Source organism: Aotus nancymaae, unplaced genomic scaffold (genome assembly GCF_030222135.1).
Source record: "Aotus nancymaae isolate 86718 unplaced genomic scaffold, 86718_ANA_hifiasm-v0.15.2.pri h1tg000040l, whole genome shotgun sequence".
Taxonomy (NCBI): domain Eukaryota; kingdom Metazoa; phylum Chordata; class Mammalia; order Primates; family Aotidae; genus Aotus; species Aotus nancymaae.
In genome coordinates, this window is record NW_026988454.1 from 126,519,095 (window position 1) to 126,544,131 (window position 25,037).

Sequence of the window (25,037 nt, forward strand, 5' to 3'; positions counted from 1 at the left end):
GCGTGGTGGTGCGTGCCTGTAGTCCCAGCTACTCGGGAGGCTGAGGCAGGAGAATTGCTTGAAACCAGAAAACGGAAGTTGCAGTGAGCCGGGATCGCGCCACTGCACTCCAGCCTGGTGATAGAGCGAGACTCTGTCTCAAAAAAAAAAAAAAAAAAAAAAATGGCCGGGTGCGGTGGCTCACGCCTGTAATCCCAGCACTTTGGGAGGCCAAGGCGGGTGGATCACGAGGTCAAGAGATCGAGACCATCCTGGTCAACATGGTGAAACCCCGTCTCTACTAAAAATACAAAAATTAGCTGGGCGTGGTGGCGCACGCCTGTAGTCCCAGCTACTCGGGAGGTCCCTGAGGCAGGAGAATTGCTTGAACCCGGGAGTCGGAGGTTGCGGTGAGCCGAGATCGCGCCATTGCACTCCAGCCTGGGTAACAAGAGCGAAACTCCATCTCAAAAAAAAGAAAAAAATGTATAAAGACATTTTATATGTCATTTTACTTTCCATGCATGTTTAGCTTCTTACAAAGCACATTCCTAGTTGCCGTTGATACTTTTTATTTAAAGGAGACAGGATTACGTATGACTAGTTTCATGTAGACTATGGGTAGAGATTTGAACAGAGAAGCAGGAAGAAGGGATGGGAAAGGAGAGGGAACAGGTGATAATGTGAAAAGACTATCTATTGTTTTGAAGTTAATTCTGTCTGAGTCATTTCCATACAAACCACAGATCCCCCAGATGTCTAAGGAAAATTGCTGCAGCCATCTTAAAACAGTATCTTGTGCCTACTGTGGTCACTTTGTAGATGGCGTGTTCTCTCTCTCTCTCTCTCTCTCTCTCTCTCTCTCTCTCTCTCTGTGTGTGTGTGTGTGTGTGTGTGTGTGTGTGTTTGTGTTCAAAGAATTAAGTCTAACCAAGAAATTTTTTAAAACCTGTACAGGATGTCGTGATGGCTATATCTGTTTTTTTCTGTTATTTAATCTTGTAATGTTTATCATTGTGCCAGATTTCTTTACTAATTTGCAAAAGTTCCAAGTAAAACTATAGAACTCTCTCCCCAGTAACGCTGAGTACCTTTATTTCACCCTAACTAAGCAAAGGTTTTTTAACTTTTGAAATATCTTAGTAGGTTTGAATTTCAAGTTCCAAGATATTTTTCAGACATTGCTAGGTGGGTTTCTGGGTAGCTTCTGTCCATTGATTCCCTATTTTATTCTTTTCTCCCTTTGTTCTTAGCTGTTGTTTCCTGTCTTTCTTTATCCTTATCTCCCAGCTGTCTTTGCTACTGCATTATTTGCTACTATTAGAGATTGAAAGGATATAACTCAGAACATTATGCTAAGGGTTAGTAATGGCTCACGTCATTCTCCTGCCCCTACCTATTTTCACAACATAACATACCCACACAGAGTTGTACATTCACATTTGTGTGTGTATGTGTTCAGGCATTTTTTTCTCTGGACCGCTATCCTTTCTTATGTTAAAATACAAAGGACCCTGAACTAGAAAGTTCTTATAGAATTCCATATAAACTGGCTCACTCTACTTCCATGGAGGGTGAGGGGAAAAGAATGATTAAGAAGGGAGGCAGATCTCTTTATATAATGTTGACATTAGCCAGTCATTATTGTCTACCTATATGACCTCCTATGTCTTTAGGATACATTTTTTTTCATGCTATATACTCTCTTTTTTGCTAGCTCCTCTTATTCATAATGTGCCCTAACTGTGCTTACTCAATAATGTAAGTCTTTTATTTTCAGCATTTTGTTATTTTCTTTATACTCTCCCCAAGAGATTTCTTTTTTTAAAATATAATCTTTTGATTTCAATTATCAGTGCTCCTTCTGTTTGCTACTCGTTAGCTTTCTTTCATTGAAATTATTTGGCTCATCTTTTTTTACCAATTGATTATGATGTTCTACCAATTTTTTTTTTAAGCTGCTATATGTTTGGCCATTTTAATATCACTGCTTACAAATTAAAACAACATTCTCAAATTATAATACTTCTCTCAACAAATGAAAATTAAGCAGATCAAAGCTAGAATCAAAAGAGAATAGCTTTACAGTTCTATTTTATGTTTAGTCTTTTTGAGCAATATGCATTTTAAATCTTGTTTTGATAAATTTTTTTATTTGCTTTTTTTTTTTGGAGACACAGTTTTGCTCTTGTTGCCCATGCTGGAGTGGATGGCGCAATCTCAGGTCACTGCAACCTCCACCTCCCGGGTTCAGGTGATTCTCCTGTCTCACCCTCCCTAGCCTATTTAATTGCTTTTTTAAAAAAATTTGTTGGCCAGGCATGGTGGCTTACACCTATAATCTCAGCACTTTGGGAGGCCAAGGTGGGAGGATCATGAGGTCAGGAGTTTGAGACCAGCTTGGCCAACATGGTGAAACCCCATCTCTACTAAAAATGCAAAAATTAGCTGGGCATGGTGGCAGGCACCTGTAATCTCAGCTACTCAGGAGGCTGAGGCAGGAGAATTGCTTGAACCCTGGAGGCGGAAGTTGCAATGAGCTGAGATCATGCTACTCACTGCACTCCAGCCAGCGCGACAGAGCAAGACTCTGTCTCAGGGGGAAAAAAGAATGTCTTAGCAGAATCATCGTAAAGAAGTAGAAATAATTTAATGAATCCCCACAGATCCATTACCCATTTCAGGAGTTATCAACTTATAGCCAATCTTGTTTTGTCTGTACCTCCTGATAATTCTGTAGCGAATCTTAAACATTTTATTCAAAATTGTTTTAGAATGTATTTTTAAAAGACAAGGACTCTTAAAATATAACCTAGCCAGGTGCTGTGGCTCTTGCCTGTAATCCCAGCACTTTGGGAAGCTGAGGTGTTCAAGAGCAGCCCGGGCAACATAGCAGGACCCTGTCTCTACAGGAATAAAACTAGCCAAGCATGGGAGGCATGTATGTGGGAAGGTGAGGCAGCAGTGTCAGTTGAGCCCGGGAGTTTGAGGCTGCAGTGAGCTGTGGTAGTGCCACTGCACTCCACCGTGTGTGGCAAAACAAGATGTCATCTCTGACAAGAAAAACAGATTCATTAAATAACAAGATAACCTCAATACGATTATTACACCAAACAACTTGGGACCAATTTCTTAGTCACAAGTTTCTATAGTCATTTTTTCAGTTGCCAAATGTCTTGTGCTTTATTTTCTTTTTGTTTACTACTACGACAACGACTACTACTGGTTGTTGTTGTCCTTCTTCTTATTCCTCATTGGTTACTTTTTTTTGTTGTAAAATACACATAACATCAAATTATGCAGTCATTACCACCATCCATCTTCATAACTTTTCATCTTGTAAAACTGAAACTCTGTACCTGTTAAATGTCTATTAGATGGCATTGGTTTATTGTGTCAAGTCCTCTATTTCCTTGCTTATCTTCTATCTGCTTGTTCTATACATTATTGAGAGTGTGGGATTAAAATCTCCAGCTATTATTGTAGAACTATTTCTCCCTTTAATTCTGTCAATTTTTGTTTTATATTGTTTGGTGGTCTTTTAATAGGTATGCAAATGTCCAATTGTTTTATCTTCTTGGTGGCATATTGAACTTTTATTAATATATATAATGTCCTTCTTTATCTCTTGTAACTTTTGTTGATTTAAAGTCTGTTTTGTCTGTTAGTATAGCCACCCTTGATTTCTTTTGGCTGCTATTTACATGGAATCTTTTTTTCAACTTTCACTTTTAATCTGTTTGTGTCTTTGGATCTAAAGTGAGTCTCTTGTAGACAGCATATAGTTGTATCAATTTTTTTAATCCATTCTGTCAAACCAAAGTTAAAATCATACTAGCTTTTAGACTAATAATAATTTTTTGATATTAGTTTTTAAAATCATGTAGAAAACAAAAAGGAGTTAACCGTTGTTACAGTAATATTAACTTGTATAATTGCTCAAGTATTTACCTTATTTGTTATCTTTATTTCTTCGTATGGATGGCTTTGTGCTATTGTTTAGTGTCTTTTCATTTCACCTTATAGGACTCCCTTGACCATTTCTTACAGGGCACATCTACTGGTAATGAACTCATTTAGCTTCTGTTTACATGAGATGTCTTAATTTTTCTCTCACTTTTGAAATAATGTTTTGCTTAATATAGGATTCTTGGTTGACATTATTTTTCTTTTAGTATTTCAAATATGTTGGCTCACTGCTTTCTAGCCTCCAAAATTTCTGATGAGAAATTGCTGATGTGAAGAGTTATTCTTCTTGATGCTTTCAAGATTCTCTCTTTTACCTTTCAGAAGTTTGATTATAGTGTGTCTGGGTGTGGGTCTCTTCGAGTTCATCTTACTTGATGCTCATTGAGCTTTTTGGATTCATGTCTTTCATCAAATTTGAGTTTTTCATTGTTTTTTCAAATATTCTCTCTGGCCCTTCTTTCTTTCTTTTTTTTTTTGAGATGGAGTCTCATTCTGTTACCCAGGCTAGAATGTAGTGGCACAATCTCAGCTCACTGCAATCTCTGCCTCCTGGGTTCAAGCAGTTCTCCTGCCTCAGCCTCCCAAGTAACTGGGATTACTGGCACTCATCACCACACCCAGCTAATTTTTGTATTTCAGTAGAGATGGGGTTTCACCATGTTGGCCAGGCTGGTCTTGAACTCCTGACCTCAAGTGATCTGCCTGCCTTGGCCTCCCAAAATGCTAGGATTACAGGCGTGAGCTACCACGCCCGGCCTCTTCCTCTGTTCTTCTACTGGGACTGCCACAGTGTATATTTGGCCTACTCAATGGTGTCCTGCAGGTCCCTTAAGCCTCTTCTCTTCAATTTTTTTTCTTTCTATTCCTCAGACTTAATAATTTCCATCATCCTAACTTCAGATTTGCTGATTCTTTCTCCTGTCTGCCCAGATCTGCCTTTGAATCCCTCTAGTGAATTTTTCGTTTCTGTTATTGTACTTTTCAGCAAGAATTCCTTTGGTTTCTTTTTAGCTTTTTTTAATCTTTATTAATATTTCCATTTTGTTTATATATTGTTTTCTTGACTTTCTCCACATCTTCCTTTTGTTCTTTGAGCCTTTTTTTTTTTTTCCGAGACAAGGTCTTGCTCTATCACCCAGGCTGGAATGTGGTAGTGTGAACACAGCTCACATCAGCCGCAACTACCCAGACTCAAGCGCTTCACTTGCCTAAGCCTCCAGACTACAGGTGCATGCCACTACACCCAGCTAATTTTTAAACTTTTTGTAGAGGTGGAGTCTCACTGTGTTGCCCAGATTGGTCTGGAACTCCTGGGTTCAAGCAGTCCTACTGCTTTGGCCTCCCAAAGTGATAGGGTTACAGGAATGAGCCACCACACCTGGCCTGAGCATCTTTAAGACATTTGTTTTAAAGTCTTTATCTAGTAGATCTGCATCAAGCCTGTTTTTTTTTTTTTTGAGACGGAGTTTCGCTCGTTACCCAGGCTGGAGTGCAATGGCGCGATCTCGGCTCACCGCAACCTCCGCCTCCTGGGTTGAGGCAATTTTCCTGCCTCAGCCTCCTGAGTAGCTGGGATTACAGGCATGCACCACCATGCCCAACTAATTTTTTGTATTAGTAGAGACGGGGTTTCACCATGTTGACCAGGATGGTCTCGATCTCTTGACCTCGTGATCCACCCGCCTCGGCCTCCCAAAGTGCTGGGATTACAGGCTTGAGCCACTGCGCCCGGCCTCATCAAATCTTTTTAAGAGACTGTGTCTGTTGATTTATTTTTGTCATTTGAATATGCTGTACTTAACTATTTCTTAATGTGCCTTATGATTTTCTGTTGAAAACTGGACATTTTAATCTAATATGGTAACTCTGGAAATCAGATTTGGCCGTGTCCTCAAGATTTGCTGGGGTATTTATTTATTTATTTATCTATTTTTGAGACAAGATCTCTCTCCTGCCAAGGCTGGAGTACAGTGGCACAGTCATGGCTTACTGTAGCCTTGACCTCCTAGAATCTAGCGATCCTCCTGCCTCAGCCTTTCAAATAGCTGAGACTATAGTTGTATGCCACCATGCCTGTGCTAATTTTACAATGTTTTTGTAGAGATGGGGTCTTTCTATGTTGCCCAGGCTGGTCTCAAACCCCTGGGCTCAAGCAGTCATCCTGCCTCAGCCTCCCAAAGTGCTGGGATTACATGCATGGGCCACTTTGGCGCTGTGTTGTTTTTGTTTTTGTTTTTCTTTTGTAGGGCTGTCTCTTCCAAGCATCAGCCTGAGATGTAAACCAAAGGCCTTTGCTCAGTCTGCATCTTTCCTTGGGCATGCACAGTCACTTTCTGATTTTCCCTCTATATGCCGTGCTTTTGAATGTCCTAGGCTATTTATTTATTTATTTATTTAGAGACAGAGTCTCGCTTTATCACCCAGGCTGGAGTGCTTTGGCACAATCTCGGCTCACTGCAACCTCCACTTCCTGGGTTCAAGCGATTCTCCTGCATCAACCCCCTGTGTAGCTAGGATTACAGGTGCACACCACCATGCCCAGCTAATTTTTGTATTTTTAGTAGAGACGACGTTTCACCATGTTGACCAGGCTAGTCTCAAACTCCTGGCCTCAACTGATCTGCCCACCTTGGCCTCCTAAAGTGTTGGGATTACGGGCGTGAGCCACCACACCTGGCCATGAACATCCTGGTCTTAATGTCTGGCTCCCAAAGGGGAAAAAGAAAGAAATTAAGGAGAGGAAATGGGCACTGGCCTTTTAAATCCTTGCAACATGACTTCAGCCAGAGGAGGGGTTTCAAACAATGGAGGGGAGGTACAGAAACGGCCATCTGCCTCTGTGATACTTAGGATAGGATCCTTTTTACCCACTCTGGCTCCAACAAACTGGGCAGGGCTACTTACTACAGGATTAGGGGATAGGTGGGTGCCACTGTGCTAAGAGCTGAAATTGACCAAAATTTACAATAATTTATTGTCTAAGCCTCTTCTCCTAAAAGTTGTGAGCCTTCAATAGACTCCAGAGTTTCTAAATAATCACATCAGACAGATTCTGCCACTGCATTGGTTGTCTAGGTGGGGAAACAGATTTCTGGTGGCTTCCTACTCCACCATCTTAGAATCTTTTCTAGTTTATGATTCTTACTTGAGTCAGGATCCATATGAGATTTTGGCAGTTTATTACCTGGCATCAAGATGTTCTAGGCTCACCTTGTGAGTTTCCTGTCTTAAATCTAGAATCAGTTTTTCTCTAAGAAGCCCTAATTCCTTTCGCTGGGAAATGACATCCAGAATCTAAGCACTTAGAGGTATACTTTGCTACTGGGTGTATCTTTACCTTTGTAATTTGTTGATTCATTGCAAAAAGCCATGCTTTCACCTCCTTCCTCTCTTCCCTTTTTGGGGGCCACTAGAGTTGCCCCCACAGCTTATTCTTTTGTGGATGTGTGGATTTGTTTGGATTATTTTTCCAAACTGTTTTCGTTTTGGACTAATTCTGTTGCTGTGCCATCAAGTTCACTAATCTTTTTATTCTGTAATATTTAATCTGCCATTTATTCCATCCAGTGTGTTTTTATCTCACATTGCACTTTTTGTCTCTGTAAGTTCATTTTCAGTCCTTTAACAAATACCTTTCATGTCTCCACTTAATTTTTTGAACATATGGAATACAGCTGTAATAACTATTTAATGTCCTTGTCTAATTCTAACATCTGTGATGGTTCTGAGTCAGTTTCATATGATTGAGTATTTTAATTTCAGATATGTTTTATTGCCTGGTAATCACATTGTTAAGTTTTACCTTGTTGACTGCTTGATGTTTTGTGTTTCTATAAATCTTCTTGAGCCTTGTTCTGGGATGCTGTTATGTTACTTGGAAAGTGTTTTGTCCTTTTATATGTATCCAAAGCATTGCTCAGTCCAGGGCTAATCATTCCCTCTGTTGAGGCAAGACTTTCCCAAATATATCATACCCAATACCCTGTGACTTAATTTTTCTAGTCTCTTTGCTGGGAGCAGGCACTTTTGCCAAGCCCTATGCAAATGCTGGGCATTGTTCTCTCTAATCCTTTAAGATTTTTTTTCTTCTCTGCCTCTGCTCGTTTCCTCATACTTATGTGCTTTGCCGTATCCTTGAGGGGGCCCCCTCTGCAAATCTCCAAATTTCTCTCTTTCTGCACCTCTCTCCTCTCTAGTACCTTGTTCACTGGATTATAGCTGCCTTGGTCTCCCCAAGACGCTTACCTCCCATTGATTCATCTTGTAGAGTCTACCTGGGAAGTCTCAAGGCAATAAGATGGGGCATTCCCAGGTTTCAGCTCTTGTTCCTTTTTTTCAGGGATCACTGTACATGTTGCCTGATGTCCACAATCTTCTGCTGTTTTTGAATTTGGTCTGTTTTGGGTATTGTTTTCTCAATAAGATAAATTCAGTCCCTGTCACTTCATTTTGGCTAAAGCAGAAAACTTGATAGGTGCTGGAGTTTTTTGTTTGTTTGTTGTGTTGCATTTTGTTTTTGAGATGGGGTCTCTGTCACTCAGGCTGGAGTGCAGTGGCACGATCTTGGCTCACTGCAGCCTTGACCTCCTGGGTTTAGGTGTTCCCCTCACCTTAGCCTCCTGAGTAGCAGGGACCACAGGCACACACCACCATACTTGGCTAATTTTTGGCTATTTTTGTAGTGATGGGGTTTCACCGTGTTGACCAGGCTGGTCTCAAACTCCTGGGCTCAAGAGGTCCACCTGTATTGGCCTTCCAAACTGCCAGGATTACAGGCACGAGCCACCATGCCCGGCCTTTCATGGGTTTTATATATAAGAATTTGCTGCTGGACGTGGTGGCTCATACCTGTAATACAAAAATACAAAAAATTAGATCACGAGGTCAGGAGTTCAAGATCAGCCTGGCCAAGATGGTGAAACCCTGTCTCTACTAAAAAATACAAAAATTAGCTGGGCATGGTGGCAGGCGCCTGTAATCCCAGCTACTTGGGAGGCTGAGGTAGAGAATTGGTTGAACAGGGAGGTGAAGATTGCAGTGAGCTGAGTTGCGCCACTGCACTGCAGCCCGGGGAACAGAGTGAGACTCCATCTCAAAAAAAAAAAAAAAATAGAATTTGCCGAGCAGTTTTCCAAAGCATTTGTACCATTTTAGACTTCTACTAGCATAATACGAGAGTTCTAGTTGTTCCACAACCTCACTTAAACATTTGGTGATGTTTATTTTTTTCTTTATTCTATTTTATTCATTTGTCAGTTTGAGATGCTGTCTTATTGTACTTTTGATCTCTGTTTAAGGTTGTCACGTACCTTTAATCTTAAGTAATTTGGAACATTTATGACATTGACTTTTTTTTTTTTTTTGAATCCAGGCTAGTTGTTTTATGCCATCTTAGTTTGGATTTGTTTGACTGTTCCCTCATGATTAAATTCAAGTTAACCATGTTTGTCAAGCATACTACATGGATTATGTTTTAGTTTTCTCAGTATATTGCATTAGAAGGCACTTGATATGAATTTATGCTTATCATTGGTGGTAATAAGTTTGATCACTTGGTTAAGGCAGTACCTTCCAGATAGTTGTAAAGGTATTTTATTCTTTTTGTAATTAATAAGCAGTCTGTGGAATGATATTTTGGCACTGTGAAAATCCCTTTTCCCAACAGTCTTTCACGTAGTCGTTTTAGTATTCACTGATTCCTACCTGAATCAGTAATAGTATACTATAGTGATTGTAAATTGGTGATATTTCTGTAATACCCTATATATTTATTACTTGGCTTTCTTCTCTAAAGAAGATGTTTCTCAGCTGGGCGTGATGGCTCATGCCTGTAATCCCAGGACTTTGGGATGCTGAGGCAGGTGGATCACCTGAGGTCGGGAGTTCGAGAACAGTCTGACCAACATGGTGAAACCCCTTCTCTACTAAAAATAGAAAAAAAATTAACTGGGCATGGTGGCATGCGCCTGTAATCCCAGCTACTCAGGAGGCTGAGGCAGGAGAATCGCTTGAACCCGGGAGGCAGAGGTTTCGGTGAGCTGAGATCACACCACTGCACTCCAACCTGGGCGACAGAGCGAGACTCCGTCCCAAAAAAATGTTTCTCTTCCTCCACACTTTTGGATCAGTATGGACTTGTTCTGTTTTTAATTGATATATTAACTCATAACTTTATTCTTTAAAATGGCCTCCACGTTGGCTGGTGACATCCTCTTCAAGATGGTTCCTCTTTCTTCTTGACATGTTTTCTTATTTGTTGGCTCAGCAGGGTGTTCCAAGTTTACCTTGTATTTTTCCTGCTTGGATTTAGCCATTTTTCCAAGGAACTCAGGTTTTCCTGCAATGGAGAATCTTCAAGTCTGAGCACTAGGACATTATATATATGTATGTCTTGACTTGCATGTAGAAGCTAGTGGTGGTGGAAGACATCAGAATACTACCAAAATCCCTGTAATGCCCTACACAATATTAAACCCAAAGAGTATTCCTACTGTGTGGGGCGATCAGGTTGTTCATACATAAGGATAACACATGGTGGCACTGGAATCAAGTTTAGTTTTATAAACTACAGAGCATAAAGCAAGTTAGTTTCCTATTTTAAAAAATGTTTGCATTTATGTTTTTGAGGTTAGGTCTTGTACATTCATCTCTTCTATAGTTAAGGAAGAATTTGTTTTTCCTTGCTTTGAAACTGTGAGAGTGGAAATTTTTACCCTGGACACTAATTTTGATATTAGGGAAGAAACTAATTTATATGAATAGAATCAACAGCATGAGCCTAGTGCTTTCTTTCACTGTTTGCATATGTAGGTTTTACTTTTTCTTTTACCAGTATTTTAATGTACATAATAATATTGATAAGCCAGCCCCCCACAATTTTCTGTTTCATGATTGCTTTCGTTGGCTGTTGCATTAGACTTTGAAATTTTAGAGGATTGGCAGCTATATATTTGTTCATTCAAGCTCTATAACTTTTTATACTGAAAGAAAATACATAACACTTTAATAGGGTGTAATTCACAGGTTGTCTTGCCCTGTTCTTTTGTGCCTTTTTTTCCCTCCTTAATTAACTCCTAGATATCTGCATGGTATTTGAAGTTTTGGGGCATCATCTGCTCAAGTGGATCATCAAGTCCAATTATCAGGGGCTTCCACTGCCTTGTGTCAAAAAAATTATTCAGCAAGTATGTATTTTAGTATTGACTATGCAGTGATGGTTTAATATTCTTAAAGTGTCAGGAGTTTATTTTTTCCGATCGAATTTTTGTTTTAAAAAGTAAGTTACTGGCTGGGCACTGTGGCTCACGCCTGTAATCCCAGCACTTTGGGAGGCCAAGGTGGGCGGATCACCTGAGGTCAGGAGTTCGAGACCAGCCTGGCCAACATGGCAAAACCCCATCTCTACTAAAAATGGAAAAATTAGCTGGGCGTGGTGGCATATGCCTGTAATCCCAGCTACTCACTTGGGAGGCTGAGGCAGGAGAATCTTGAACCCAGGAGGCGGAGGTTGTAGTGAGCTGAGGTTGCGCCACAACGCTCCAGCCTGGGTGACAAAGCAAGACTCAGTCTCAAAAAAAAAAAGTAAGTTATTTTTAAATCCCTCAAATTAAATATTGCATTCAATCTTTAGAGTTTATTTTGCTTATTCTGTTTTTCCTTTTTTGAGACGGAGTTTTGCTCTCGTTACCCAGGCTGGAGTGCAATGGCGCTATCTCGGCTCACCGCAACCTCCGCCTCCTGGGTTCAGGCAATTCTCCTGCCTCAGCCTCCTGAGTAGTTGGGATTACAGGCATGTGCCACCATGCCCAGCTAATTTTTCGTATTTTTAGTAGAGATGGGGTTTCACCATGTTGACCAGGATGGTCTCGATCTCTTGACCTCGTGATCCACCCGCCTCGTCCTCCCAAAGTGCTGGGATTACAGGCGTGAGCCACCGTGCCTGGCGCTTATCCTGTTTTTAAATGTTTTAGCATGACCATTTTCCCCCAGGTTTGCCTCCTATATTAATTAGAAGGTGAAACTGACTTGGGAACATTGGAGGCCTTATCCAGAAGTTGTAAATAGTAATTTTACATGAATAGATAATTGCTATGTCAGATTATTGCCATCTCTTTATACAGCATGATTCATGGGCATTTTCTAATTTTCTAAAGAGCCTTCAATATACGGTATAGAATTTTACCATCAGGAAAATATTAATACTTCAAGGGGCAAAAATTTGTTTGGATAATGTGTTGTGGAAGGAGCTCCAAACTGGGCAGCAGCAGACCTCAGTTCTTCATCAGTGAGGAAATTTGAATTAAAGATATCTAAATCTCTGCCATCACCTACATTTCAACACTTAGAGGGTGTGTTGAATGTTTATTCTTAGTATTTATAATGTATATAGTTGAAGAATATCTCCAAATAGAATTAGCTTTGTAAAACATTGAGGAATTTTTTTATTGTAAATAAATACTTGCCTTTTTCATAGTTTAATGTTTCAGGGAAAGTTTGTGCTTTCTTTAAAAGGTACTTTTATTCTCCAGAGAAAACACTATCATATCTTTTTTTTTTTTTTAATGTCGTGTTATAATCTCATACTTCTCCAGGAAGCCTGTTTTTTGTGTTTGCAAGTCTGCCACTCTATTTTTATTCAGGTGTTACAGGGTCTTGATTATTTACACACCAAGTGCCGTATCATCCATACTGACATTAAACCAGAGAACATCTTATTGTCAGTGAATGAGCAGTACATTCGGAGGCTGGCTGCAGAAGCAACAGAATGGCAGCGATCTGGAGCTCCTCCACCTTCTGGATCTGCAGGTATATTTTCTTTTAGGGACTTTGCTCTCATTAGAAATTAAAAGAAATTTCTATTTTTATTCTGTTACCAGGGAATTAAACACCACCCAGTCATATTTCAGAAATATTATCAGCCTCTGAGAGACATTCTCAGAATTACTTTCATATGGGAAGGAGAAAACTAGATATTGTTGTATTTTTATGTTGTATGTTACAAAAGCTGGTGTGTATTGTTTAAAAATATTTTTTCTTAAGATTTGATGATTTTTGAGGTGTTTACCTCTTACTGTGATCACACATGCTCATTTATAGGACTGGTAGTCTATAGAGGGGCAAGATAACATTGCTCTTCAGAGCTTCCTTTAAACACTGGAGTAGAAAGATCTGGTTGAATTTGGCCTTCATCCTAGACTGAGAGACCTTAATTGAGTTAATTTACTTTATTTCCCCTCAACTGGGAATTACTGGGATTAAATGGTAAAGCAGTTAGTAGTGTGCCACACAATATTATATACTAAATAAATTATGGGACCAGGCACAGTGGCTCATGCCTGTAACCCAACACTTTGGGAGACTGAGTTGAGCCCAGGAGTTTGGGACCAGTCTAGGCAACATAGTAAGACCCCCATCTGTACAAAAATTTAAAAAATTAGCCAGGCATGGCGGTGCATGCCTGTAGTCCAGTTACTCGGGGGGCTGGGACAGGAGGATTGCTTGAGCCTAGGGAGTCAAGGCTGGTACAAGGCGTGATAGTGCCACTGCACTTCAGCCTAGGCAACAGAGCGAGACTCCCTGTCTCAAGACATAAAATCAAATATATAAATAAGTAAATTATGGCTGCTTTATGATTTTTTTTCTTTTGAGGTACAGATTTTAGTTTTAATAGTATGTCATTTTTGAGGAGCTTGCTTGATCATCAAATTGAAATATTAGTTATGTACTTCCTTTAAAAAGTAAGACTAAAGAAAGGGGAAATGGGGAGTTGGTTGTTGAATGGATGTAGTATCCGTTTTACAAGATGAAAACATTTTACAAATCCTGTTATACAACAGTGTGAATAATGTTAAAACCACTTGAACTATACTCTTATCCAGAGTATAAATTTTTAATGTGTGTATTTTTTTTTTAAACACTGTTATTATACAATGTTTTTGTTTTTTTTTTTGAAACGAAGTCTCGCTCTGTAGGCTGGAGTGCAGTGTCACGATCTCAGCTCACTGCAACCTCTGCCAACTGGGTTCAAGCGAGTCTCCTGCCTCAGACTCCTTAGTAGCCAGCCACCACGCCTGGCTAATTTTTGTATTTTAGTAGAGATAGGGTTTCACTCTATTGGTCAAGCTAGTGACCTCGTGATCTGCCTGCCTCAGCCTCCCAAAGTACTGGGATTACAGGAGTGAGCCATTGTGCCCTGCTTATACAAATATTTTTAAAAGAGGAAGACTGAAGATCCTACCTTTCCAGCTAAGCTACACTATTATCCATGACATGATATAGAGCAAATTACTATAGCTCTTGATGTCACCTAGACTCCCCTTTTGAAACTGACAGGTTCTGGGTAGGTGGAGGTGAAGATTGTTGCTTGTCCCTTTCTATTTTAAGCAGTGCATGGGAATGGAAAATAGGTGATTTTAGCAGCTTTAGTAGTGGAAACCAGAAATGGGAACTTGGCTCTTTGCACTTATTGATGCTACCTGGGGAAGAATTTTATTTATCTTTTTTTTTTTTAAAGTTTGGCTGTTTCCATTATGCATTATTTTCTTTTAAAATGATCATAATATGGTTTCTACTTAAGTCATTTAAAAACAATAGTTTTCTCTCCAGTGTAGGCTACATAAGAAAGACTTTTCATTCTGGTAGAGTGTTTTATCTGAGCCTTAGTTTATATTGCCTAATGAATGCCAGAATTCTTACTTGGTTTTCTTTTCTTTTCAGTCAGTACTGCTCCCCAACCTAAACCAGTAAGTATAACGTGTTTCTATATTTAATTTTGATCTATGGGCTGTGGGTGTGGTTCTTCTGTTGTGCATGGTAACAGTTTATTTCAAGTTTGGGAACCAAGGGGAAAAAAATTCCTGCACTTCTATAATTTTCTCCAGTAAATTCCCATGCACTTCATCAAGTTTGTACTGGTGAGGCCTCTAAAAAATTTGAGTTTGTCTGAGTGTAAACCAGTCCCACAGACTGCTCAGAAGACCACACTTTGTTATTTATTCGGTTTTATTTGGGTTTATCAGAGTATCCCTCTTCTTTTAATTTAATGAAAGACTTAAGTGCTATGTTAGGGGAAGAGTTGTGAAATTTAATTAGGAAGTAATTAAAGTTATCAGGTATCTCCAACTGGGGGTAATTAATTAGCCACCTGAAGGCTTTATCTGTTTGTAATCTCCGCCCAGGCTGACAAAATGTCAAAGAATAAGAAGAAGAAATTGAAGAAGAAGCAGAAGCGCCAGGCAGAATTACTAGAGAAGCGAATGCAGGAAATTGAGGAAATGGAGAAAGAGTCGGGCCCTGGGCAAAAAAGACCAAACAAGCAAGAAGAATCAGAGAGTCCTGTTGAAAGACCCTTGAAAGAGAACCCACCTAATAAAATGACCCAAGAAAAACTTGGTATAAATAGAACATCACAAAAATTACAACACATTTTTAACATTAATTTATCATTGTTACATAATACATTGTTTCATATTTACAACACATTATCTCTGGGGGTATCTTTATAAGAATATGGATCTTGTCATACATGTTAGGCAGGTAATATTTAAATGTAATTTGTAACTTTTCTCAGGAAATGGAACATAGATTTCATTTAACAATTGGGTAAAAATAAGATCTTGGCCCTTCCAGAAATAGGTTTTAGATGTTTAGTCTTGTTATTATGTCACTCATTATAAGTTCTAGAAAATGTTTTAATCTTGTGATAAATGTTTCTGTTCTTTCACTCACACACATACACATACATATTTTTTTGTTCATTTGTTCCTTAGAAGAGTCAAATACCATTGGCCAGGATCAAACACTTATGGAACGTGATACAGAGTGTGGTGCAGCAGAAATTAATTGCAATGGAGTAATTGAAGTCATTAATTATACTCAGAACAGTAATAATGAAACATTGAGACATAAAGAGGATCTACATAATGCTAATGACTGTGATGTACAAAAGTTGAAGCAGGAACCTAGTTTCCTAAGCTCCCAAAATGGAGACAGCAGCACATCTCAAGAAACAGACTCTTGTACACCTATAACTTCTGAGGTGTCAGATACCATGGTGTGCCAGTCTTCCTCAACTATAGATCAGTCATTCAGTGAACAACACATTAGCCAACTGCAAGAAAGCATTCGGGCAGAGATACCTTGTGAAGACGAACAAGAGCAAGAACATAATGGACCACTGGACAACAAAGGTATAGCTATGCAGCTATACTTCCTCAACACTCCTTCCCTGTACAACATATTCATATATCTCTAGACTAAAAGTATTGTTTTTGTAACTATAGTGTTGCAACAGGTGTCTAAGTTACCTTCAAATTGTAATCTGTAGCTAACTTTGAAGTTTATTCATCATGTACTAGGTACACAGCATTTCATTTGTTGATATAAGGGCAGAGGTTTTTAATTGTAGAAACTCAAGGTGTTACTGTGCTCTTTTTGTCTTAGACAATGTATTGTAAGTTGTCATTTGGGTATTACTTTTACCTTGAAGAGCTTTATTACTTATTGAGTATTTCTCTGTTCATTGAACAGTCTTATTGATGATGCCTGTTGTCTGTAGGAAAATCCGCGGCTGGAAATTTTCTTGTTAATCCCCTTGAGCCAAAAAATGCAGAAAAGCTCAAGGTGAAGATTGCTGATCTTGGAAATGCTTGTTGGGTGGTAAGTTAAACTTGTCTCAATGCTATTTTGAAGTGACTGGGAGAATGAATGAGAATTTGGACTTAGTTATGCAAAAGTAAAACATCTGTAATTCTATACCCAGATTGACACAACAGTTTAGTGAATATTTTTTCACATTTAAAAAAATCTTTTATTATGGAAAAGTTTATACTTATAAAAGTAGAAAGAATGATAATCGTGATCATGAAACAGTCCTTCTGTTACCTCATCCCACTTCAGGTACCCATCACCCAGATTCAGTAATGTCAACTCCTGGCCAATCTTGTTTTATATATATATCCTTATTACTTTCAGACACTCAGTGCCTATGTTCATACTCCCCATTCCCATTTTCAAAATTGATGACTAACTTATAAATTGTAAGCTTTTAATTCACGTAACATATTTTGGACACTTTTCTTTGTCAACCAAGAATTTAAATACAATTCAGTTCATTACATAGTTTCCCTAGTACACTTTAAACTACATATTTTTGACAGCTCTGTGTGATGAGACTCTTTGCACATAAATCTTTGTGTAGTTTTCCTTAAGACATGTCCTAGGCATAGAATTGCTAAGTCAGAAGTTTGTGATTTTTAAAAGGGCTTTATGATGTATAATGTCATTTAACTTTTAATTATTCATAATAACGTGTAATTACAAATATGTTTTGATGTATAGTATCACTCTCTAGAAAAGATACATCAGTTATTCTACCTTTAACAACTCAGAAAAGTATTTTCCTTTATGATCTTCAGGCTAACTAGTGGAATCTCATTTTAACGGGCAAATTATTTATACTATTTTTTTTTACTGTATAGCTAATGAAAAAGGGTTTTACGTTTTTTTTTTTTTTCTTTTTTGAGACTGTTGCCCAGGCTGGAGTGCAGTGGCAGGATCTTGGCTCACCGCAACCTCCTCCTCCCGGGTTCAAGCAATTCTCCTGCGTTAACCTCCCGAATAGCTGAGATTACAGGCATGTAGCACCATGTCCTGCTAATTTTGTATTTTTAGTAGAGATGGGGGTTTCTTCATGTTAGTCAGGCTGGTTTCAAACTCCCGACCTCAGATGATCCACCTGCCTCGGCCTCCCAAAGTTCTAAGATTACAGGAGTGAGCTGCCTTGCCCAGCCATAGTAAGGTTATTTTGTTTGTTTGAAATGGAGTCTTGCTCTGTCACCCAGGCTGGAGTGCAGTGGCGCAATCTCAGCTCACTGCAACCTCTGCCTCCCAGGTTCAAGTGATTCTCCTGCCTCAGCCTCCCGAGTAGCTGGGATTACAGGCATTTGCCACCATGCCCCGGATAATTTTTGTATTTTTAGTAGAGGCAGGGTTTCACCATGCTGGCCAGGCCAATCTCAAACTCCTGAACTCAGTGATCTACCCACCTCAGCCTCCCAAAGTGTTGGGATTATAGGCGTGAGCCATTGGGCCTGGCCAAGGTTATTTTTAATGGACATCTTTTTAAAATCTGTAGTAGAATGATTCACACTTACATGACTCTACTCAAAGAGCCATACACTTTGTAAATAGGACGTGGTTCAGACCTCAGAAGGATCTCATTTCCCATATTGATTCTAGAATATTCTGATAACCTTTTAGAAAAAATAAAATCAGCTTAGCACTGACTTTTAGGAATGTGGAGCATCTTTCCAAGTAATTAGTTACTGCACTATGCTATCATCTGGTCCAGGTCACCCTGGATGATTTCAATAGTGACTGCAATAGCTTCTTCACTTTCTCCCTTCTGCTGCCCTTTCTCCCCATAGACTATTGGCAGCTCATCTATCAGAATAATACTTTTATTTTTTAATTTGTGTATATTCATGATGTATAAGTGCAGTTTTGCTAGGTTGATAAATTGCATTGTGGTGAAGTCAGGGCCTTCAGTGTATCCATCACTGGAGCAGTGCACATTGTAACCACCAAGCAGCCTCCCTTCATCTACCCTTCCACTCTACCCCTCTTGAGTCTTCATTCCACACGATGCTTCCATTTGTACACCTTATGTAGCTCCCACTTACAAGTGAGAACGTGGTATTTATCTGTTTGTTTCAATTAAGATAATGGCATCCAGTTCCATCCATGTTGCTGCAAAACACGTGATTTCATTCTTTTTTATGGCTGAATAGTATTCATTGTGTACCATTCCATGCCACATTTCCTTTTTTTTCTTTTTAATAGGATGGGGTTTCACCATGATGGTCAGGCTGGTCTTGAACTCCTGACCTCAGGTGATCCACCCACCTCGGCCTCCCAAAGTGCTAGGAGTACAGGCGCCCAGCCCATTTTCTTTATCTGTTCCTAACTTAGCTTAATTCTATAGTTGTTATTCTGAGTAGTGCTGTGATAAACATAAAAGTACAGGTATCTTTTTGGTATGATTTCTTTTCCTTTGGGCAGATACCCAGCAGTGGAACTGCTAGATCGTGTGGTAGTTTTAGTTCTTTGAGAAATTTTTGTACTATTTTCTATAGAGATTGTGCTGATTTTCCTTCCCACCAAGAGTAAGAATTCCCTTTTCCTCCTATTCTCCCCAACATGTTATCTTTTTTTTTTGTATTTTTAATAATAGCCATTCTGATTGGTGAAAGATACTGTGATTTTGTTGTTGTTGTTGTTGTTGTTGTTGTCGTCGTTGAGATGCAGTTTCACTCTTGTTGCCCAGGCTGGAGGGCGGTGGCACCATCTTGGCTCACCGCAACCTCTACCTCCTGGGTTCAAGCAATAATCCTGCCTCAGCCTCTCAAGTAGCTGGGATTACAGGCACAAGCCACCATCCCCAGCTAATTTTTGTATTTTTTAGTAGAGGTGGGGTTTCACCATGTTGGCCAGTCTGGTCTTGAACTCTTGACCTCACGATCTGCCCGCCTTGGCCTCCCAAAGTGCTGGGATTACAGGTGTGAGCCACCTCGCCCGGCCTATTTAGGTTCTTTTTTTTTCCCCATATGAACTTTAGAATTGTTTTTTCTAATTCTGTGAAAAAATGACATTGGTATTTTGAAAAGAATTGCATTGAACCTGTAGATTGCTTTGGGTAGTATGGTTGTTTTTTAAAAACTTTTTTTATTTTTAATTTTTAATGGATTCATAATAGGTATATATATTTGTGAGGTATCTGAGATGTTTTGACACAGGCATGCAATGTGAAATAACCACATCATAGCAAATGGGGTATCCGTCCCCTCAAGCATTTATCCTTTGTGTTACAGACAATCCGATTATACTTAGTTATTTTTAAATATATAATTATTGACTATAGTCACCCTGTTGTGCTATCAAAGAGTAGATCTTATTATTTGTAAGTAATTTATTTATACCCATTAATCATCCTTACATCCCCCTTCTCCCGCACTATTCTTCCCAGCCTCTGGTAACCATCCTTCTACTGTCTGTCTTTGAGTTGTATTGTTTTGATCTTTAGCTCCCACAAGTAAGTGAGAACATGTGAAATTTGTCTTTCTGTGCCTGGCTTATTTTGCTTAGCATAATGATCTCCATTTCCATCCTTGTTGTTGTAAGTGATAGGATCTCATTCTTTTTATGGCTGAATAGTACTTCATTGTGTATATGTACCACATTTTCTATATCTGTCTATTGATAAGCACTTAGGTTGCTTTCATGGTAGCTTTGATTTGCCTTTGTCTGATGATCAGTGATGTTGAGCACCTTTTCATTTGCCTCTTTGCCATTTGCATGTCTTCTTTTGAGAAATGTCTAGTCAAATGTTTGGCCCATTTTTTGATCAGATTATTAGATTTTTTTTCCTATAGAGTTGTTTGAGCTACTTATATATTCTGGTTATTAGTCTCCTGTCATACGGGTAATTTGCAAATATTTTCTCCCATTCCCTGGGTTGTCTCTTCACTTTGTTAGCTGTATTCTTTACTGTGCAGAAGCTGTTAGCCTGATGTGATCCCATTCACCCATTTTTGCTTTGGTTGCCTGTGTGGGTGGGGTATTGCTCAAGAAATTTTTGCACAGATCAATGTCCTGGAGTTTTTCTGAAATGTTTTCTTCTAGTAGTTTCAAAGTTTCAGACCTTAGATTTCAGTCTTTAATCTATTTTGATTTTATTTTTATGTATTATGTGAGACAGGGATTGAGTTTCATTTTTCTGCATTTGGGTATCCAATTTTCCCAGCAGTATTTATGACTATCTGTATCTTGAAAAGTGGCTGTAGTTATTTTTGATTGGTTGATGAGTGTTTTTACTTAGGGTAAGAGTAGTTTACACACTACAGTTACAGTGTTATAATATTCTGTGTTTTTCTGTGTACTTACTATTACTGGTGAGTTTTGTACCTTCACATGATTGCTTACTGCTCATTAATGAGCTTTTCTTTCTGATTGAAGTACTCCTTTTCACATTTCTTCTTGTAAGGACAGGTCTGATGTTGATAAAACCTCTCAGCTTTTTTTTTTTTTAATCCCTCAGTTTTTGTTTTGTATGAGTAAGTTGTTATTCTCCTCTTTGTTTGAAGGGTATTTCTGCTGGGTATACTAAACTAGGGTAAAGTTTTTTCCCTTCAGCACTTTAAATATGTCATGCCACTCTCTCCTGGCCTATAAGGCTTCCCACTGGAAAGTCTACTGCCAGGTGTGTTGTCACTCCATTGTATTTTGTTTGTTTTCTCTCGCTGCTTAAAGATGCTTGATCTTTGGGAGTTTGATTATTAAATGCTTTGAGGTAGTCTTCTTTGGGTTAAATCTGCTTGCTGTTCTATAACCTTCTTGTACTTGGATATTGATATCTTTCTCTAGGTTTGGGAAATTCTCTGTTATCCCTTTAAGTAAACTTTCTACCCCTATCTCTTTTTCTACTTCCTCTTTAAGGCCAGTAACGCTTAGATTTGCCCTCAAAAGGAGAAATCTTTGCCCTGACTTTATTGGGTCGGTCAGTCTTTCTGTCTCTCTGTCTCTCTCTCTCTGTCTCTCTCTCTCCCCCCTCAGGTGTTTTTAAATAGCCTGTCTTCAAGCTCACTAATTCTTCTGCTCAGTTTTGCTGTTAAAAGACTTTGATAGATTCTTTAGTATGCCAATTGCATTGGTCAGCTCCAGAATTTCAGCTTGATTTTTAAAATTTTTGATGGGTGGTTGGATTCAATTTGCTAGTATTTTGTTGCAGATTTTTGCATCTATGTTCATCAGGGATATTGGTCTGTAGTTTTTTGCTGTTGATGTTGTGTCCTTGGCTAGTTTGGGTTTTAAGATGATACTGGTTCATAAAATGAGGAAGAATGCTCTCCTCCTTAATTTTTTTTTTTTTTTTTTTTTTTTTTTGAATAGTTTCAGGAGGATTGGTGTTAGTTCTTTGTGTGTTTGGTAGAATTTGGCTGAATCCATCTGGCCCTGGGCTTCTTTTGTTATTGCTAGGAGATTTTTTTATACTGATTCAACTATTCATTATTGGTCTGTTCAGGAACTCTATTTCAGTCTGTGTCCTGGCTCAATCTGGAGAGGTTGTGTATTTCCAGAAACTTACCCATTTCCTCTAGGTTTTCTAGTTTCTGAGCATATAGTTGTTCATAATCATCTCTGATGATCTGTTGTACTTCTGTGGTATCTGTTTTTAGGTCTCCCTTTTCATTTATAGTTGTGTTTTTTGGATCTTCCCTCTCCTTAGACTAGCCTAGTGGTTTATAAATTCTGTTTATCTTCTCTAGAAACCAATTTTTCATTTTGTATCCTTTGTAATTTTGGGGGGGGGTCTCTATTTCATTTATTTTTGCTTTGTTCTTTGTTACTTCTTTTCTTCTGCTAACTTTGGGTTTGGATTGTTCTTGTTTTTCCTGGTTCCTGGAGATGCATTGCTAGGTTGTTCACTTGTGATCTTTCTCCTTTTTTGATGTAGTCATTTAATGCCATTAAACTTCTCTCTTAGCACTACTTTAGCTGTATCACATAAGTTTTGGTATGTTGTGTTTTCATTTTTATTCATGTCAAAATTTTATGTAGTCTTTGAAATTCCTCTTGGTATTGATTTATACTTTTATTCTACCATATTCTAAGAAGATACTTGATATGATGTAGAGTTTTTTGTTTGTTTGTTTGTTTTTTAATTTAAAGACGGAGTTTCACCATGTTGGTCAGGCTGGTCTTGAACTCCCGACCTCAGGTGATCCGCCCGCCTCGGCCTCCCAGAGTGCTGGAATTACAGGCGTGAGCCACCGCGCCCGGCCGATGTAGAGTTTTTTTTAAAAAAAACTTTGACTTGTGGCCTAACAAGCCATCTTAAAGAATGTTTCATGTGCTGATGAAAATAATGTTTATTCTATAGTTGTTGACTAAAACATTCTGTAATTGTCTGTTAAGTTCGTTTCATCCAAAGTCCAATTTAAGTCCAATGTTTCTTTGTTAATTTTCTGTCCTGATAATTTGTCTGGTGCCGTGAGTGGGATATCTGCCCCGCCCCCCGCCACTTATCATATTGCTGTCTCTTTCTTTAGGTCTAGTAATATTTGTTTTGTGGATTTGGGCACTCCAGTGTCAGGTACACACGTATTTAGGATTGTTATATCCTCTTGCTGAATTGATCTCTTTTTCATTACATAGTGACCTTCCTTGTCTTTTTTTGACTGTTTTTGATTTAAAGTCTATTCTATCTGAAGTAAGTATAGCTACTTGTGCTCAGTTTTGATTTCCATTTGCATGGAATACCTTTTCAATCCATTCCTTTTCAGTCTATATGTGTCTTTATGGGTAAGCTGAGTTTCTTAGAAGCAACAAATAGCTAGATTGTGGTTTTTTTAAAACTCCATTCCATTTATAAGACTTGTGTGTTTTATGCGTCATGTTTTTTCATGGTGGTATATATCAGCCTTTCATCTCCATGTTTAAGACCTCTTTGAGCATTTCCTGTAGGACCGGTCTGGTGTTGAAAAATTCCCTCGGCATTTGCTTATCTGGGAAAGACTTCTTTTTCATTTATGAACCTTTTTCTGGTAGGGTACTAAATTTTGGATAACTTTTCTTAGAACTTTGAAAATACCATCTTGTTCTCTTCTGGCCTATAAGGTTTCTGTCAGAAAGTCTGCTGTTAGTCTGGTAAAGTTTCCTTTGTAGGTTAGTAGACGCTTTTCTCTTGCCAATTCTAAAATTATTTCTTTGACTTTGGCTTCAGACATTCTGATGATAATATGCCATGGTGACATCCTGTTTCTGATATATTTTCCTGGGGTTCGATGGGCCTCCTGTATGTGAATGCCTTAACTCTCTTGTTAGACTTGGGAATTTTTTATCGACTATTTTCTTAAAGAGGTTTTCTAAACTTTAAAACATTTTTTTTTTTTTTTAGAAACAGAGTCTTGCCGGGCGCGGTGGCTCACGCCTGTAATCCTAACACTTTGGGAGGCCAAGGTGGGTGGATCACCTGAGGTCAGGAGTTCAAGACCAGCCTGGCCATCATGGTGAAACCCCATCTTTTTTTCAATTAAAAAAAAAAAAGAAAGAAAGAAAGAAACAGGGTCTTTGTTGCTGAGGCAGAAATGAATCATAACTTGTTGCAACTTTTAACTCCTGGGCTCAGGCAGTCCTCCTGCCCCAGCCTCCTGAGTAGCTGAGACTACAGGTACACACACCACCATGCTCAGCTAATTCTGTTTATTTCCTTATTTTAGTCTGACTAGAATATTTCAGAAGACCTGTCTTCAAGTTCTGAGATTCTTTCTTCTGCTTGTTCTAGTCTATTATTGAAGCTTTCAAATGTATTTTGTATTTCCTTCAGTTAATTTTTAATGTATTAATTTATTTGACACAGTGTTTCACTCTTTCACCCAGTTTAGAATGCAGTGGCATGATCGCAGCTCACTATAGCTTCAATCTCCTGGCTTCAAGCGATCCTCCTGCCTCAGACTTTTGAGTAGCTGGGACCCCAGGTGCATGCCAACACACCCAGCTAATTTTTTTTAGTAGGGACAAGGTCTCGCTATGTTGTCTGGGCTTGTCTTAAACTCCCGGACTCAAAGCACCTTAGCCTCCAAAAGTGCTAGGATTACAGCTGTGAGCAACTGTGACCTGCCTCAGTGAATTTTTAGTTATAGAAAATAACTAAATGAGTTTTTTTGTTGTTGTTTTAAGATATCTGTCACCTTGGTAGATTTCTGATTCACAAGGATTTTCTGATTTCCTAGTATTGATTTTTAGATATCTCTTGCATCTTATTGAGCTTCTTTAAAATCAGTATTTTGATTTATTTGTCATTTCAAGGAATTATTTTTTATTGGAATCTGTTGCTAGACAATTGTGTTCCTTTGTTGGTGTTATATTTACCTGCTTTTTTGTTTTCTGTGTCCTTCCATTGATATCTCCACATTTGTTGCAGGAGTCACTTGTTCCAATTTTTTTTTATTTCTTTTGTAGGAGAGATTATTTTTCTGAAGTTATATATATGTTGCTGGTTAAGTAGGATACTTTGACTTTGATTTTGGGTG

The 25,037-nt window shown here is 38.7% G+C and overlaps 1 protein-coding gene across 1 annotated transcript in view; it reads left to right on the forward strand.

The window, feature by feature from the left end:
- The window catches only part of SRPK1 (SRSF protein kinase 1), an 83,718-nt gene that overhangs the window by 37,224 nt on the left and 21,457 nt on the right, over positions 1 to 25,037 (forward strand). The window contains 6 exon segments of the mRNA XM_012461594.2: positions 11,026 to 11,132; positions 12,588 to 12,753; positions 14,665 to 14,690; positions 15,126 to 15,339; positions 15,717 to 16,136; positions 16,505 to 16,605. Of these exon segments, the coding sequence (XP_012317017.2) occupies positions 11,026 to 11,132; positions 12,588 to 12,753; positions 14,665 to 14,690; positions 15,126 to 15,339; positions 15,717 to 16,136; positions 16,505 to 16,605 (1,034 nt within the window).